General features: G+C 51.7%; 1 protein-coding gene and 2 long non-coding RNA genes across 8 annotated transcripts; all 3 read left to right on the forward strand.

Moving 5' to 3' along the window:
- Positions 1-952: 952 nt before the first annotated feature.
- On the forward strand, positions 953-3525 carry LOC136023431 (uncharacterized). Of its 3 annotated transcripts, none has more exons than XR_010616591.1 (5): positions 953-1392; positions 1492-1801; positions 1913-2487; positions 3088-3153; positions 3238-3525. It is a non-coding gene; the product is annotated as an uncharacterized LOC136023431 (long non-coding RNA). The 3 variants fall into 3 exon arrangements; XR_010616590.1 differs by having other exon boundaries at positions 1492-1661; positions 1748-1801; positions 3088-3525; XR_010616589.1 differs by having other exon boundaries at positions 3088-3525.
- Positions 3526-3532: 7 nt separating this feature from the next.
- On the forward strand, positions 3533-5949 carry LOC136023430 (uncharacterized). 4 transcript variants are annotated; one of them, XR_010616586.1, is made up of 6 exons: positions 3553-3597; positions 3675-3726; positions 3798-3893; positions 3981-4105; positions 4807-5485; positions 5672-5949. It is a non-coding gene; the product is annotated as an uncharacterized LOC136023430 (long non-coding RNA). The 4 variants fall into 4 exon arrangements; XR_010616585.1 differs by lacking the exon at positions 5672-5949 and having other exon boundaries at positions 3533-3597; positions 4807-5663; XR_010616587.1 differs by lacking the exon at positions 5672-5949 and having other exon boundaries at positions 3533-3597; positions 3798-3889; positions 4807-5663.
- Positions 5950-10908: 4959 nt separating this feature from the next.
- EIF3I (eukaryotic translation initiation factor 3 subunit I) lies at positions 10909-14763 on the forward strand. The gene is made up of 11 exons (XM_065697839.1): positions 10909-11000; positions 11153-11245; positions 11377-11464; positions 12151-12216; positions 12386-12535; positions 12637-12764; positions 13076-13186; positions 13286-13375; positions 13705-13778; positions 13975-14067; positions 14407-14763. The coding sequence occupies exons 1-11, from the start codon at positions 10998-11000 to the stop codon at positions 14486-14488; spliced, it is 978 nt and encodes a 325-aa protein (XP_065553911.1). The 5' UTR covers positions 10909-10997; the 3' UTR covers positions 14489-14763.
- Positions 14764-15205: the final 442 nt, after the last annotated feature.

Below are 15205 nucleotides of genomic sequence, written 5' to 3' on the forward strand. Positions count from 1 at the left end.
AGGTGAGCAAAGCTTAGACCACCCAAGCAGCTATTTATTTTAGGGTCTTGTCATTTTCATAAAGCTGTAATTACTTTTTGTTGGTGGTGTATTCCAGGGGGTGTACACGTTAGAATAAAGGGATGGAAAAGCTCTGAGGGCTAGTGGATGAGTAGTAAAGTGACAGGAGAGAGAGATGGGACTTCCTGAGGGAAGGGTGCAGCTTCTGTATCTCTGTCAGTGTGTGCATGTTCCCTTTTCTTTTCTAGGTGCTGCAGATAACTCGAGGGAGGTGAAGCTGCAGACTCAGGAGGGCTGTGAGAAGATCGGGGGTTGTGTGTGTTGGGGGTGCTTAATTGTTGAGGAGAGCATGGCAAAGGGGTTCAGTATTTGTGCTCGGTGTTGCAGGGCTGCCCTCTCCCTTTGGAGTCGGATGAGTGCTTGAAGTGAGTCAGGTAAGGAGGATAGTGGGGTCGGTCACTTTTTGCAAGCAGGGTGATCATTTGTCTCTATTGTACTCCTAGGACCTGGAGGTGAGGAGAGGCTCAGTGTCGGACTCCACTGTGGGTTTGGAACAGGCAAGCACAATGTTGATGAGTTTTGAAGGAGGAAGAGGGCTGTTACAGAGCAGGCCAGCACTGGTGGGTGGGGTGGTGGTGATGATGGTGGCCAGCACAGTGTGTTCCTGTTTGCTCGTTTACTTGCTGCAGGTGATAACGAGAAACTTGGCAGCTGTGGCAAGTTCACAGGACTCTGATGTGGGTGTTCTGAGCATCAAGGCCAGCTTGAAACCCATGGCACTATGGAAGCTAAGTAGAGGGACTGCTGCTTGGGACTGGAGGGTGGGGGACAAGGTCCGGATGGCAGGAAGGGGTTTGAAATGTAGCATGGGGCTGAGGGAAAGGCAGGGGGTTACTCTGTAGCATGAGCTTACATGGGGTAGGGCAGCTACAGCTTGACTGTGTTAGGGATGGAGGGTGTCACCCACAGCCCTTCCCTCAGTGACCTGGGTCAGGGGTGGGGCAAACCCCCAGCTGGGATAAGAGCACCCTGACGATCCACAGCTGGGTCTTGTTTCGTCTGGTTCTGGTTCATTGCCTGCTCCCCGGCTTTAATTTTCTGGCTTTCATTGGCTTAGACTCATATTCAAGACTGGCAGACAGTGCAGGCTCCTTCTCACACAGACTGGCTCAGACTCATACTCACGTTTAAGCTGCACAGACATTGTCTGGCGCTGACTTCTCCTCACACTCACTTAGGCTTAGTCTGACACTGACTGGCTCATGCATCCACACAAATCTCACGTTGATTCTAACACAGAATTCCTGGTTCTGACTACCTGGCTAAGACTCCCTGGCTCAAACTCATCCTCACACTCGAGCTGGAAAATAACATTCAGATGACTCAGTCAAGGTGAGCCATGCTTGGAACACCCCGGTAGCAACTTATTTCAGGGTCGGCCAAAGCTTCTGTTTTTCTCTCCATGAGTGCCTGTTTCCATTTCTTTTTTAGGTGCCACACTTAAATCAAGAGAGGTGAAGCTGCCAGCTGAGGAGGGCTGTCAGAAGGTTGTCTGCGTGAGTGGTGAGTAAGAGCTGAGAATAATATGGCAAAGGGTTTAGTAGTAGTGTTGGTTATTGCAGGTCTTGCGTTCTACTTCTGCAGTCAGATGAGTATTTGAGGTGAGTCGGAGAGGTAACAATAATGGTTGTGGGGGTTGGTCACTTTTTACAAGCACCATGGTCATTTCTTTCTATTGTACTCCTAGGTCCTAGAGTGCAGGAGAAGTCCAGCATTGTATTCTGCAATAGATTGGGAGTAGGTGAGCATAATGTAAAGGCGAAGTAGAGTTACAGGAAAGGCTGGCATAGATGGCTGGGATGCTGGAGATGATGGCCAGCACAACGTGTTGCCCTTTTTTTGTTTCTGTCAGATGATGAAGAGCAGCTTGGCAAGGGGAGCAGCATGGCTGTCATCTGCTGTGGGAGTTCCGAGCAGTGAGGCCGCCTCGAGACGCATGGCACTACGCACACTAAGTAGAGGGCCTCCTGTAGGAGGAGAGGGCGTGGGGTACAATGTCAGAATGGCAGAAAGGGGTTTGAGATGTAGCATTCCAATGTAGTATTTGAGCCAGAATGTCTGAGGACACAGTAGAGGGTGCCTGGAGGTAAATGGTCAGCTCTAGTGAAGGTAGTGCCTCAGAGTTAAAAGACAGGATGCAAAAGTGCCATTTGTGGGGCTTAAGTGTGGGGTGTTGTGTCGGGGACAATAGGTAATGGTCCGTGGTGAAACACACAAAGGTAGGAAAGTAGTGTTTGTTCTCTTTGGCTCCCTCTTGTGGTGTACTGCTTTGGCTTTTCCCAAAAAGTCCAGCTTTGGTGCCTACCCGGGAAGTTGTGCTTTAGAACTGCCTGGAAAAGTCCTGACCCTTGCAGACCTTCCCAGGTATTGTTGGGCACTTCTTGCGACGTGGGCTGGCCCCCTGCGTGACAAAGAGCGTGCCTGCTTGTGAGTATGGAAGCCCGAGCCTCATGCTAGGTGAGGGAGGCAGAAGCTCATCCCACCCAGGCGACCGTTGCCTGCGCGGGGACGCCCGCTAAGGTTGAGCCTGCCACCTCACACGGCCATGATGATTGTCGGAGCTGGTTTGCTGGTGGTCTTGGCAGGGTCCTTGGGGTTGGTAAGATAGGCAGCCATGAGAAGTATCCTTGACTATCTCTGCAGTTTCCCATGTTAATAAAGTAGTTGGGAGTTCTCTGGTTTTCTCTGTAGCTGGAGTTCTTGAGCTCTGGAAGGGAGGTGGTGGGTTTTTATAAGCACAGTGTAGCTGTGTACTCCTGATGATATGTGTGAATGGACAGAAGAGCTCTAGGAATAAGCTGGTAATGAATGAGTCGGGGGCAGAGAGTCTGCTTGGGAGTGTGCGTGATAGTATATATCTGGAGTTAGTGTGTGAGCCGGAGGGTGTGAGGGCCTGCTGAGAGTGTCTCAATGCCAATGTGTGACTGCATGTCAACCTAAGTGTCGGTGTGAGTGTGGCCTGAGGCTTAGAGGCAGGCTAAGCTTTTGCTTGGCGTTGCGGTGACTAATGCCAGGTTGTTCTTGCAGATGACGAGATGGGTAGTGGTATGTGAGAGGCTGGTGTGGGAGGGTTGAGCAGAGTGATGGTACCAGGTAGGTAAATTTGTGGTGTCGGAAGCAAGTTCCTGTTGATTCTCCTGGCGGGCTTTTGATTTGCTGCGCATATTTAATTTGAAGGTGCGGATCAAGGAGCGCAGCGGTGCTCTGTGTCCCGAAGCTGACTTGGACTGGGTGAGCTGTGCTTAGCAGAGTGAAGTAGCAACTGATGGCATGTCTTGTAGTTTTTGTGAAATCAAAACCAGTTCTTAAGGCTGTGTTCTGCAGGGAGAGCCCGGGCTCAAAGGAGAGAAGGTAAGATGTGCTAAGGCCAGCGGGACGAGCAGCAGAGTGACTGGAGAGGGAGAAGGGACTTGCTGAGGGAAGGGTGCATCTTTGAATCCTCTCAGCGTTTGTCTGTTTCCCTTTGTGTTTCAGGTGCTGCAGGAAATCCGGGGGAGGTGAAGGTGCCAGCTGAGGAGGGCTGTGAGGAGTTAAGGGGTGGGTGTGTGTGTGTGTTAGCTTAGAGTTGAGAAGAATGTGGTAAAGGGGTTCAGTATTTGTGTTGGGTATTGCAGGTCTCGCCCTCTACGTTTGGAGTCGGATGAGTGCTTGAGGTGGGTCAGGAAGGTAAGCGGAAGGATTGTGGATTCAGTCACTTTTGCAAGAACCACGGTCATTGGGTTCTGTTGCCCTCCTAGGGCACAGAGGAGAGGAGAGGCCCGGCGTCAGAGTCTGGAATCGCTTCGTGAGAGGCGAGCACGGTGTTGAGAAGCTTGAGAGGAGGCAGATGGTTGGTAAGGAAGAGGCTGGGCTGGATGGCTGGGATGCTGGAGATGACGGCCAGCACAACGTGTTGCCCTTTGTTTGTTTGTTTCTGTCAGATGAAGAAGAGGAACTTGGCAAGAGGAAGCAACATGGCTGTCATCTGCTGTGGGAGTTCCGAGCAGTGAGGCCGCCTCGAGACGCACGGCACTACGCACGCTAAGTAGAGGGCCTCCTGTAGGAGGTGAGGGCGTGGGGGACAATGTCAGAATGGCAGGAAGGGGTTTGAGATGTAGCATTCCAATGTAGTATTTGAGCCAGAATGCCTGAGGACACAGTAGAGGGTGCCTGGAGGTAAATGGTCAGCTCTAGTGAAGGTAGTGCCTCAGAGTTAAAAGACAGGATGCAAAAGTGCCATTTGTGGGGCTTAAGTGTGGGGTGTTGTGTCGGGGACAATAGGTAATGGTCGGTGGTGAAACACACAAAGGTAGGAAAGTAGTGTTAGTTCTCTTTGGCTCCCTCTTGTGGTGTACTGCTTTGGCTTTTCCCAAAAAGTCCAGCTTTGGTGCCTACCCGGGAAGTTGTGCTTTAGAACTGCCTGGAAAAGTCCTGACCCTTGCAGACCTTCCCAGGTATTGTTGGGCACTTCTTGCGACGTGGGCTGGCCCCCTGCGTCGCAATGAGCGTGCCTGCTTGTGAGTATGGAAGCCCAAGCCTCATGCTAGGTGAGGGAGGCAGAAGCTCATCCCACCCAGGCGACCGTTGCCTGCGCGGGGACGCCCGCTAAGGTTGAGCCTGCCACCTCACACGGCCATGATGATTCTCAGAGCTGGTTTGTGTATGGTCTTCACAGGGTCCTTGGGGTTCGTAAGTGTGTTCTCATGCTTGTTTGAAACACTGAGGTCTGCTCAGCATGTGGTTCTCATTAAATGTTTGCTACCACAGGTACCGGTACCAGTGGGAGTAACACCCAGCTCTGGGCAAATTCGCTTGCATTTCAGCCTATTTGAACTGGTCACTTACCAGCATAGCGAGTGTCACGTCCTGAAAGCAAGGCTCCTCTGGTGCAGCTGATGGACCCCTGAGCCCAGCAGGAGGCCCGAGGCTGCTTTGCCATCTGCCTATAAGAACAATGGCACTTGAACCGCAGCAGGGTGTAGAGCTTTCATGTGCGTAACCCCAAATGTATCTACCTTTCCTAGCCTGCCAGGCACGCAGCATCAGTGCGGGTTTCTAGTTCCCTAAAGGGTATTATCTGCCAAACATTTTACAGTGTCAGGACTTCCGCTGTACCACAGCTGACGGGGGGCTCACAGACCAGAGCACACGCAGCCTAGTCCACAGATTCGCTTTCCCGGCAGCCCCGGGCACCACTCGCAGGGACAGAGATGTGTATTTAGCCCCCGATTTCAAGGAGGTGCCGTAACAGCGCGGTGCCTGCAGGCAGACAGCACATTTCCAAGGGACCCCTCTCTACTGCTGCCTTTGCCGCAGCCTGGTGATCACAGAGCCCCGCAGGTGATGCGGGCTGCCCGGCGCGCAGTGTGCTCACGAACCCAGCCGTATAGGGACAGGGTCCTCGGGTGCCGCAGTGAAGCACGGCAAAGTGGCACGGGAGGAAGAGGTAAGGCCACTGGGGATGTGAATGGAAAACTTGCTACTCGGTGCACACGCAGCAAGCGCTCTGCCTCTGCGTTCCGTGCACGCAGCAGCGTCCCCTCCTGTTTGGTGGCTGGTGCCAGAGCTTATCTGCTCCGTTGGTGGCATTCGTGTCACTGCGCAGCTAGACATTGATGGGTGGCTGTAACAGGTCGCTGCTCAGCTGCTCGCCTTAGAGAAAGGATTCCCTTTGTGCAGCTGCCTCTCACAGCTGGATGACTGCTGCAAAGGTTTGGAGCTCCACGACTGACAAGACTATTTATATTTAAAGATTCCTGCTTTTAATGAAGTCAGATAGTTGTCCTGAAAAAATAAAGACCTTATCAAGCCAGGAGCACATTGCTTTTGTCTTCTCTAATACTCTCTTACAGTCTCTTCCCTTCCCGTCTGTCTTCCCTTCCCGTCTCTTGTACTCTTTTCTCTCCTGTTCTCCTCTATTCTTTTAGTCTCTTCCATTTTCTTATAGTCTCTTCCCTTCCCTTCTGGTTCTGTTTTCTCAGATTCTTTTATATTCTCTTTCCATCCATTCTCCTAGTCTTTTCTAATCTCTATTCTCTTCTTCTCCCTTCTCTTGTATCCTTTCGCATTTTCTTCTATTCCCTTCTCTTTACTCTCTTCTCTTGCCCTGTATTCTCTTAGTCTCTTCCTCTCCCTTATATTCTCTTCTCTTTTATTCCCTTCTCTTTTCTTTTAAATTCTCTCCTCTTATGTTCTCTTCCCTTATCTTAGATTCTCTTATAGTCTCTTCTCATATATTCCTTTCTCTTCTATTCCCTTCTCTTTTGCTCTCTTAAGAGTCTCTTCCCTCTTTTATATTCTCTTCCCTTTTTTTTGTAGTCCTACATTTTCTTATTTTCTCCTATATTGTCTTACAGTGTATAGTGTTTTCACTTATTCCTGTCTCTCCTCTATATTTGCTTACATATTGTTCTCTTAGATTCTCTTCTTTACTCTTGTAATCTTAGATTCTCTTCTCTTCAATGATACTCTCTCCCCCTATATTCTCTTCTTAGGTGCTCTTCAGCTCTGTAATCTTAGATTCTGTTAGATCTCTTACGTTCCCTGGTATTCTTTTCCCCTGGATGCTCTTCTCTAGTAATCTCTTAGGTCCTCTTCCCTTCTATTCTCTTCCCCGTATTCAACTGTATTCTTACCTTCTCTTCCATTAGATTGTCTCAGAACCTCTGCTCTTGTAATCACTCTCATTCCGAAGGAAGGAAGGAGGGAGGGAGGGAGGGAAGGAAAAAAGGAAGGAGGGAAGCAAGGAGAGAGGGAAGGAGGGAGGAAAAGAAGGAGCCATTTACGGCCATTTCTATCCCATTTTTGCCCTGTTCTCACCAGTTTAAGCCATTTTTTGGCTATTTCTCACCCATCTTAAACTTTTTTTTCCCATTTCTAAACCATTTTTGGCCATCTCTAACCCAAATTTGGCCACTTCTAACCCATTTTATGCCATTTTTTGCCACTTATAACCGATTTCTGACCATTTCTAACCCATTTTGAGCCTTTTTTTGTAATTTTTAACCCATTTTAAGACATTTTGGCTTTTTTTAACGCATTTTTCCCATTTCTAGCCCATTTTAATGTTGTTTTTTTGGGTTTTTTTTTTTTTTATTTCTGAAGTGGTTTTGTCCATTTCCAACCCATTTTTGCCAAATTCTGACCCATTTTAACGCTTTTAACACTTTTATGCCCAGTTCTCAACCGTTTTAAGCTTTAATTTGCTATTTCTAAACTGTTTTCACCGTTTCTAACCCATTTTTGGCCACTTCTAACCTGTTTAATGCCATTTTTTTCAACGTCTGCCTCTTTTTGGCCCGTTTCTGACTCCATTTAAACCACTTTTTTCTTTTTCTAATGCATTTTTGCCCATTCGTCACCAGTTTTAAGCCAATTTTGACCATTTCTAACCCATTTTTTGCCACTTCTAACATCATTTATGCCATTTTTAGCCCTTTGTAACCCTTTTGTGTCCGATTCTATCCTCTTTTAAGACATTTGGCCCTTTCTAAACCATTTTTCTTCATTTCTAACCAATTTTTTGCCAATTCAAATACATTATTTCCCATTTCTTACCCATTTTAAGCCATTTTTTTTCTGTTTCTAACCCGTTTTCCCCCATTTCTAACCTGTTTTAAGCCATTTTTGTCTATTTCTAAACTGGGCACGGGTCGCTGCAGCCATCATGTGGCCAAAACGCGGTACTGCAGGTGTTGGGGGGGGGGGGGGAGGGGGCAGGTGAGTGGACCCGTTAAGCATCACCACCTCCAGGCTCCCATTGGCTAAGGCGCCTGTCAGTCACTCTCAGTCCCGCCCCGTTTCCGCTCTGCCCCCCCACGACGCCCATTGGCTGAGGCGCCTGTCAGTCGCTCTCAGTCCCGCCCCGTTTCTGCTCTGCCCCCCCCACGGCGCCCATTGGCTGAGGCGCCTGTCAGTCACTCGCAGTCCCGCCCCGTTTCCGCTCTGCCCCCCCACGGCGCCCATTGGCTCAGCCGCTTGTCAATCACTCTCAGTCCCGCCCCGTTTCCGCTCTGCCCCCCCACGGCGCCCATTGGCTGAGGCGCCTGTCAGTCACTCTCAGTCCCGCCCCGTTTCCGCTCTGCCCCCCCACGGCGCGCATTGGCTGAGGCGCCTGTCAGTCACTCGCATTCCCGCCCCGTTTCCGCTCTGCCCCCCCACGGCGCCCATTGGCTGAGGCGCCTGTCAGTCACTCTCAGACCCGCCCCGTTTCCGCTCTGCCCCCCCACGGCGCCCATTGGCTGAGGCGCCTGTCAGTCACTCGCAGTCCCGCCCCGTTTCCGCTCTGCCGCCCCACGGCGCCCATTGGCTGAGGCGCCTGTCAGTCACTCTCAGTCCCGCCCCGTTTCCGCTCTGCCCCCCCACGGCGCCCATTGGCTGAGGCGCCTGTCAGTCACTCTCAGTCCCGCCCCGTTCCCGCTCTGCCCCCCCACGGCGCCCATTGGCTGAGGCTGAGGCCCCCCTATGTCCTCCCCCTCTCGCTCCCGGCCTGCCCCAGACCGCCTTGGTGCCCCGGTTCGTCTTGGGGCGGAGCCGCCGGAATGGAGCCGATCGGAGCCGAAGCCACCCGAAGGGGGCGCTTCCCCCGAAGGGACCCGAGTGGCTCCGAGGGGGTCCCTTAGGAGCCGACACCTAAAATTGCCCGCCTATCACCCTCCATTTCCTCCCATTACCCTCCATAACTGGGCACAACTCGGCATGACTCGGCACGGCACGGCACGGCTCGGCACGGCTCGGCTCGGCACTTACCTCCTGCTCTCCCCTAAGGCCCCCCCATTGCCCTACATGGGAATCTGTGGGGGAATTTGGGGGTCTGGAGTCCCATTATGGGGGTCTATGGGGGGATTAGGGAGAATGTGGGTTTCTGGAGTCCCTACATGTGGGTCTATATGGGCATTTGGAGGTTTGGAGTACAATTTTGGGGATCTATGGTGGGATTTGGGGGTCTGGAGACCCTACATGGGGGTATATAGTGTTATGGAGACACCTCATGGGCTTCCATGGGGGAATATGGGAGGATATGGGGGTCTGAAGTCACATTATGGGTGTCGATGGGGGGGATTTGGGGGTCTGGAGTCCCTGCATGGGGGTCTGAGGGGGGATTAGGGGGCATATGGCAGTCTGGAGTCACTACATGGGGTTCAGTGCTGGTTTAGAGACCCTTTATGGGGTTCTCTGGGGGGATATGGTGTGTCTATGGGGGGATTAAGGTGGACACGGGCATCTGGAGTCCCTACGTGGGTGCCTATAGTGGTCTGGAGACCCTTCATGGGGTTCTATGAGGGAATATGGGGGGAATTTGGGGGTCTGGAGTCCCATTATGGGGGTCTGTGGGGGAATATAAGGGGAATTTTGGGGTCTCAAGTCCCATTATGGGGGTCTGTGGGGGAATATGAGGGGAATTTTGGGGTCTCAAGTCCCATTATGGGGGTCTGTGGGGGAATATGAGGGGAATTTTGGGGTCTCGAGTCCCATTATGGGGGTCTATGAGGGAATATGGGAGGATATGGGGGTCTGGAGTGCCTACAAGGCATTCTATGGGGGGATATGGGGGGAGACAGGGTGTTTATGGGGGGATAGTGTGTCTGTGTGGGGATATAGATGTCTGGAGTCCCTAAATGGGATTCTATGAGGTCTATGGGGGGGATATGGGGTGCTTACGGGGGAATATGTGGTGCTTACAGGGGGATATGGGGGGATTTGAGGGTCTGGAGACCCATAATGGGGTCTGTCGGCATCTATGGGGGGATTAGGGGAGATACGGGGGTCTATGGTGGTTCAGAGAAAACTCCAGGAATAAACTCGACAACAAAAGTTTTAAGTTTCAATCAGGTATTCTTTATTGCAGTTCCGGCAGACACAGGGGACAGCTCCTCCTAACCTGTGTCTCCGAATTGCTAAACAAGCCGTCCTTCTATAGTCACTAAGCATACATATTCATTACGTACAGACATCCATATTATAGAATCATAGAATAGTTACGGTTGGATAGAACCTCAAGATCATCCAGTTCCAACCCCCCTGCCATGGGCAGGGACACCTCACCCTAAACCATACCACACAAGGCTTCATCCAACCTGGCCTTGAACACTGCCAGGGATGGAGCACTCACAACCTCCCTGGGCAACCCATTCCAGTGCCTCACCACCCCAACAGTAAAGAACTTCTTCCTTAGATCCAATCTAAACTTCCCCTGTTTAAGTTTTAACCCCTTACCCCTTGTCCTGTCACTGCAGTCCCTGACGAAGAGTCCCTCCCCAGCATCCCTATAGGCCCCCTTCAGGTACTGGAAGCTGCTCTGAGGTCCCCACGCAGCCTTCTCTTCTCCAGGCTGAACAGCCCCAACTTCCTCAGCCTGTCTTCATACGGGAGGTGCTCCAGTCCCTGATCATCCTCGTGGCCTCCTCTGGACTTGTTCCAACAGTTCCATGTCCTTTTTATGTTGAGGACACCAGAACTGCACACAATGCTCCAGGTGAGGTCTCACAAGAGCAGAGCAGAGGGGCAGGATCACCTCATATTCATGAGGCTACTTACATCATTCTTCTAGAAAGTTTCCCCACAGGCGTACAAAAACATGGTCCTGGTCTCTGAGGGTCGTTTACTCCTTCCAACGATCTCCAGCACTTGTGGCAGCCTTTGAAGCAGTCTTTCCAGTGAATTCCCTCTTTCCCAGTACTTTCTAAGGCAAAATTGAAGGAAAGGAAAGGAAAGGAAAGGAAAGGAAAGGAAAGGAAAGGAAAGGAAAGGAAAGGAAAGGAAAGGAAAGGAAAGGAAAGGAAAGGAAAGGAAAGGAAAGGAAAGGAAAGGAAAGGAAAGGAAAGGAAAGGAAAGGAAAGGAAGGGCAGGCTTCGGCCCCGTTATGAGCTCACCCAGGGAAGCCATGGTAACGGCTACGCATTTCCGCTCCTCGTAGCCTCTGAGCCGGAAGTGACCTGAGCCGCCCTCGCGGAGCCGCCATGGTGAGAGAGGGACGGGGGCCGGGAGGCGGCGGTCGGGCCGGGTCTCGGTGCTCGGGCGGGGTTCGGGTGGCGCCTGCGGGCGCGGAGGCTGCGGCCGCCGTCGCCGTCGCCGAAAGGTTGATGGCGCCTCCCCCCCCCGCCCCGCTCCACAGAAGCCGATCCTGCTGCAGGGCCATGAACGCTCCATCACGCAGATCAAGTACAACCGCGAGGGAGACCTGCTCTTCACCGTGGCCAAGGACCCCGTGAGTGTGGCGGGGCTGCCTGCCGTCCCGCGGGTGGAAACCGGCCCCTCGGCAGTGACTGACCTGCCGCTCGTCGGTCCCGGCATTTAACCCGTTTGTTAGGACGGTGCCGTGTTGTTTTCTTCCCCCAGATCGTGAACGTGTGGTATTCGGTGAATGGAGAGCGGCTCGGCACATACAATGGGCACACAGGAGCTGTCTGGTGTGTGGATGCAGACTGTATCCTTTGATCACGACAACCAGGTTGTCCCGTATTTTTCTTTATGATGATTCAGTTCAGGCAATTCCTCCAAACTGCTGTGCTGTTTACTCTTAGAGGAGGGCGATGCTCTATGTTTAACTCTTCTGCTGTGTCCCTTACTTCATCTTTTGGGTATTTTGTTTTTTCAGGGTTGTGTGGAATAGCGTGTATGATGAAACCTGCAAAGGTTAATGCAAGAGCTGGAGCCTCTTTCTTTAGCATTTGAAAAAGAGATTTGCAGTTTCAGAGGGCTGGAGCAGCTCTGCTCTGGAGCCAGGCTGAGAGAGCTGGGCTGGGTCAACCTGGAGAAGAGAAGGCTCCTGAAGGGGAGACCTAAGAGCAGCTCCAGTGCCTGAAGGGGCTGCAGAAAACCTGGAGAGGGGTTTTGGACAAGGGCCTGTAGGGACAGGCCAAGAGGAATGGCTTGAACCTGCCTGAGGGGAGACTGAGATGAGCTCTTAGGCAGAAGCTCTTCCCTGTGAGGGTGCTGAGGCTCTGGCACAGGGTGCCCAGAGAAGCTGTGGCTGCCCCATCCCTGGCAGTGCTCAAGGCCAGGTTGGACACAGGGGCTTGGAGGAAGCTGCTTCAGTGGAAGGGGTCCCTGCCCGTGGCAGGGGTTGGAACTGGCTGAGAACACGCTGATACTCCCTAACTGGTGACTCAGGGGACACACGACATGTGCTCACTGGCTCTGCAGATAACAGCTGTCGGCTCTGGGACTGCGAAACAGGTAAGAGACTCTCCCATTTCCATGGGAGCTGCATTTGAGGCACAGCTCTGTCCTGCGGTGAATTCTGCTAAGCTGGGAAGATGTGGTGGCAGCAGGACATGAGCTGATCCATTCCATTAGCTTTGCAATAAAATACCTGGTGAAGTGACAGCTTCTGCTCTGTGTGCAGGAAAGCAGCTCGCCCTGGTGAAGACCAGCTCTGCAGTGAGGACATGTGGCTTTGACTTTGGAGGAAACATCATCATGTTTTCCACAGACAAGCAGATGGGATATCAGTGTTTTGTGAGCTTCTTTGATCTCCGGGACCCCAGCCAGATTGGTGAGGAATCCAGGCCAGTGCCTGGATAAGGGAATAGAGGGAAGTTGATTGCTGGAGCCGGTGCCATTGTGTCTCTCTGTCTGTCTCCTTCCTTCCTGCAGAGAACAATGAGCCTTACATGAAAATCCCCTGCAGTGACTCTAAAATCACTAGTGCTGTGTGGGGCCCTCTGGGAGAGTTCATCATCGCAGGACATGAGAGCGGCGAGCTTAACCAGTTCAGTGCCAAGGTCAGTCTGATAAGGAACAGCATCCTCCCTCCCTGGAGATGTCAGTGTTCCTGTGGTTATCATGAGACAGAATACGGGCTTTTTAGCTCAATGCAGCAGCTGTATGGAAGGATACTTAAAATAGATTCATAGAATGGTTTGGGTTGGAAAGGACCTTACATATCATGTAGTTCCAAATATGAGGCTCCCTTGACCAAGGCTGATGCACCAACATCTGACCCATTGTTGGCAACATCTCCTAACCAGTTTTTAACAGGGAAGTTGCATGTGTGCTCACTTTCCTTGCTAAAACTGCCTCCTCTACCCTTTAGTCAGGAGAGCAGCTTTCAAACATCAAGGAGCACACCAAGCAAATCAATGATATTCAGACCTCCAGGGACATGACCATGTTCATCACTGCCTCCAAGGACAACACAGCCAAGGTGAGGCCTCCTTTCAGAAATGGGGTGGATTCTTGAGATCAGCATGCAAGACCTGCAGGCTGCCAGCTCTCTTGAAGAATAACTCCTTTTTGTTCCTAGCTCTTTGATTGCACGTCACTTGAGCATCTGAAGACATTCCGGACAGAACGACCGGTGAACTCTGCTGCACTTTCCCCTATTTTTGACCACGTAAGAATGAGCTCACTCACTGTAATGGGCTTACTGTGACTGCCACATCGTCCTGGGTAACTGGAAGACAGAGTGTCACTAGGCCAGATAAAAAACACAACTGTGGAATGGGTCTGGGGAACTTTGCTGTGATTTGGTGCAGGGAGTGAAGCCTCTGCTCCTCAGACAAGCATGTCTGGGAGGTGGGAACTTCTCTGGGGTTGGGGTCAGGCCCACTTGTGAGTTTGTGGGTTAGTGAAGGCTTCCCCAGGGTTTGGCTCCGTCCTCCTCCTGCCTCAGAGTGCATGGTGTAAGCGCCTCTGAAGTGTTGTGGCTTCTCTCCTTTGCAGGTGGTGCTTGGTGGTGGGCAGGAGGCCATGGATGTGACCACAACCTCCACCAGGATTGGCAAATTTGAGGCGAGGTTGGTCCTTTTCCTCTGGCAGGGTCAAGTCCTCACCTGGAGCACTGACAGCCCAGGCGTGCTGCTCCCAAGGCGTCTGACTGCTGCCAGTGTCAGAGAAGTCATTAAACTTGCAGAGCTTTTTTGAGGAAACCCTAACCAGGCTCCCAACTTCTGCTAATAGGTAATATAATTCAAATCATCTTCCTTCTTCCAGGTTCTTTCACTTGGCTTTTGAAGAAGAGTTTGGCAGAGTGAAGGGTCACTTCGGTCCCATAAACAGCGTTGCGTTTCACCCCGATGGGAAGAGGTGAGTGTCTCTGTGGGTCGTGCAGCATGCTGCAGTGAAGCCAAACACATGATGTGGTTAGGGCACAGTTGGCCTCACAGCAGCTCTGGTGGGAACAGAGCAAGCACCTTCCTTGGTGTTCCCATTTCAGCCCTGCTGCCTCCCCCAGGCTGGCCAAGGGGTCACTTACTCCTTATCACACGTTTTTGCTCTGTCACTGATCTTATTTTTTTGTCTTGTGACTCCTTTGTTCATTTCAGGGGGGGTTGTGAGAACAGGTTTCACCACAGTTTGGTTTAGACCTAGAGGCAGCGCTCTCTGACAGCATCAGTGACTTTTATCTTGTCTCCTCCTGTACAGTTACAGCAGCGGGGGTGAGGATGGCTACGTTCGCATCCATTACTTCGATCCCCAGTACTTTGAGTTTGAATTTGAAGCTTGAAGGAGGATTCTCCTCTCCACTGCTCTTCCCTCCAGCCCAGTGCTCAGTCCATCAGCTACTGCACTGAACTGTTGCAAGGTCTCACCAGAGGACACAGTAGCAACTCAGTGTGGAGAACTGGAAACCCAACCAGCTTGGAAGGGCAGGACTGGCTTTGACAGGGAAGGAGGGGAGGTCAGCTCCCTGGGGACACTGGGCATAGTTATGTATCAGGAGAGGAAGAAAAACATCATTAGGAAATAAACAGAAATCTTCTATAAACACAAGCAAAATCACCTCTGTGGGGTTTGAGCTTTTTTTCCAGTCTGTGATGCAATTAACCTGAGCTGTTGTGTGCTGGGCTCTCCACCCCTGGGCAGCCAGGGACTCTTCCCAGGGAGGATCCAGAGCCAAGGGTCATGTCCAGCCCTGATGTGCGAACAGGCTGGAAGTGCTGCAGCCGGGTGTTGTGTTCCAGAGGCGACACGTGCCCAGTTCTGGTGATTTGTTCATTTGCTGCATTGACCCTGAGCCAAACTTTCCTTAGGGAACAGTTATTTCCTGCACTAGCATGCTTGTGTTGTGGATCCTCATCCTTCCAGCCCTCTTGCCCGGTGTCTGTCTGGAGGGTGCTTTGTATCTTTCCTTCCTCAAAACTGGGTTCAAGGGCAGATTTCCTGGGCTGGCTCCCAGCTTGGAGTGACTGATGCAGCGCTCAAGCTGCAGCCCTTTGTGGAG

This window comes from Lathamus discolor, chromosome 18 (assembly GCF_037157495.1).
Source record: "Lathamus discolor isolate bLatDis1 chromosome 18, bLatDis1.hap1, whole genome shotgun sequence".
Classification (NCBI taxonomy): domain Eukaryota; kingdom Metazoa; phylum Chordata; class Aves; order Psittaciformes; family Psittacidae; genus Lathamus; species Lathamus discolor.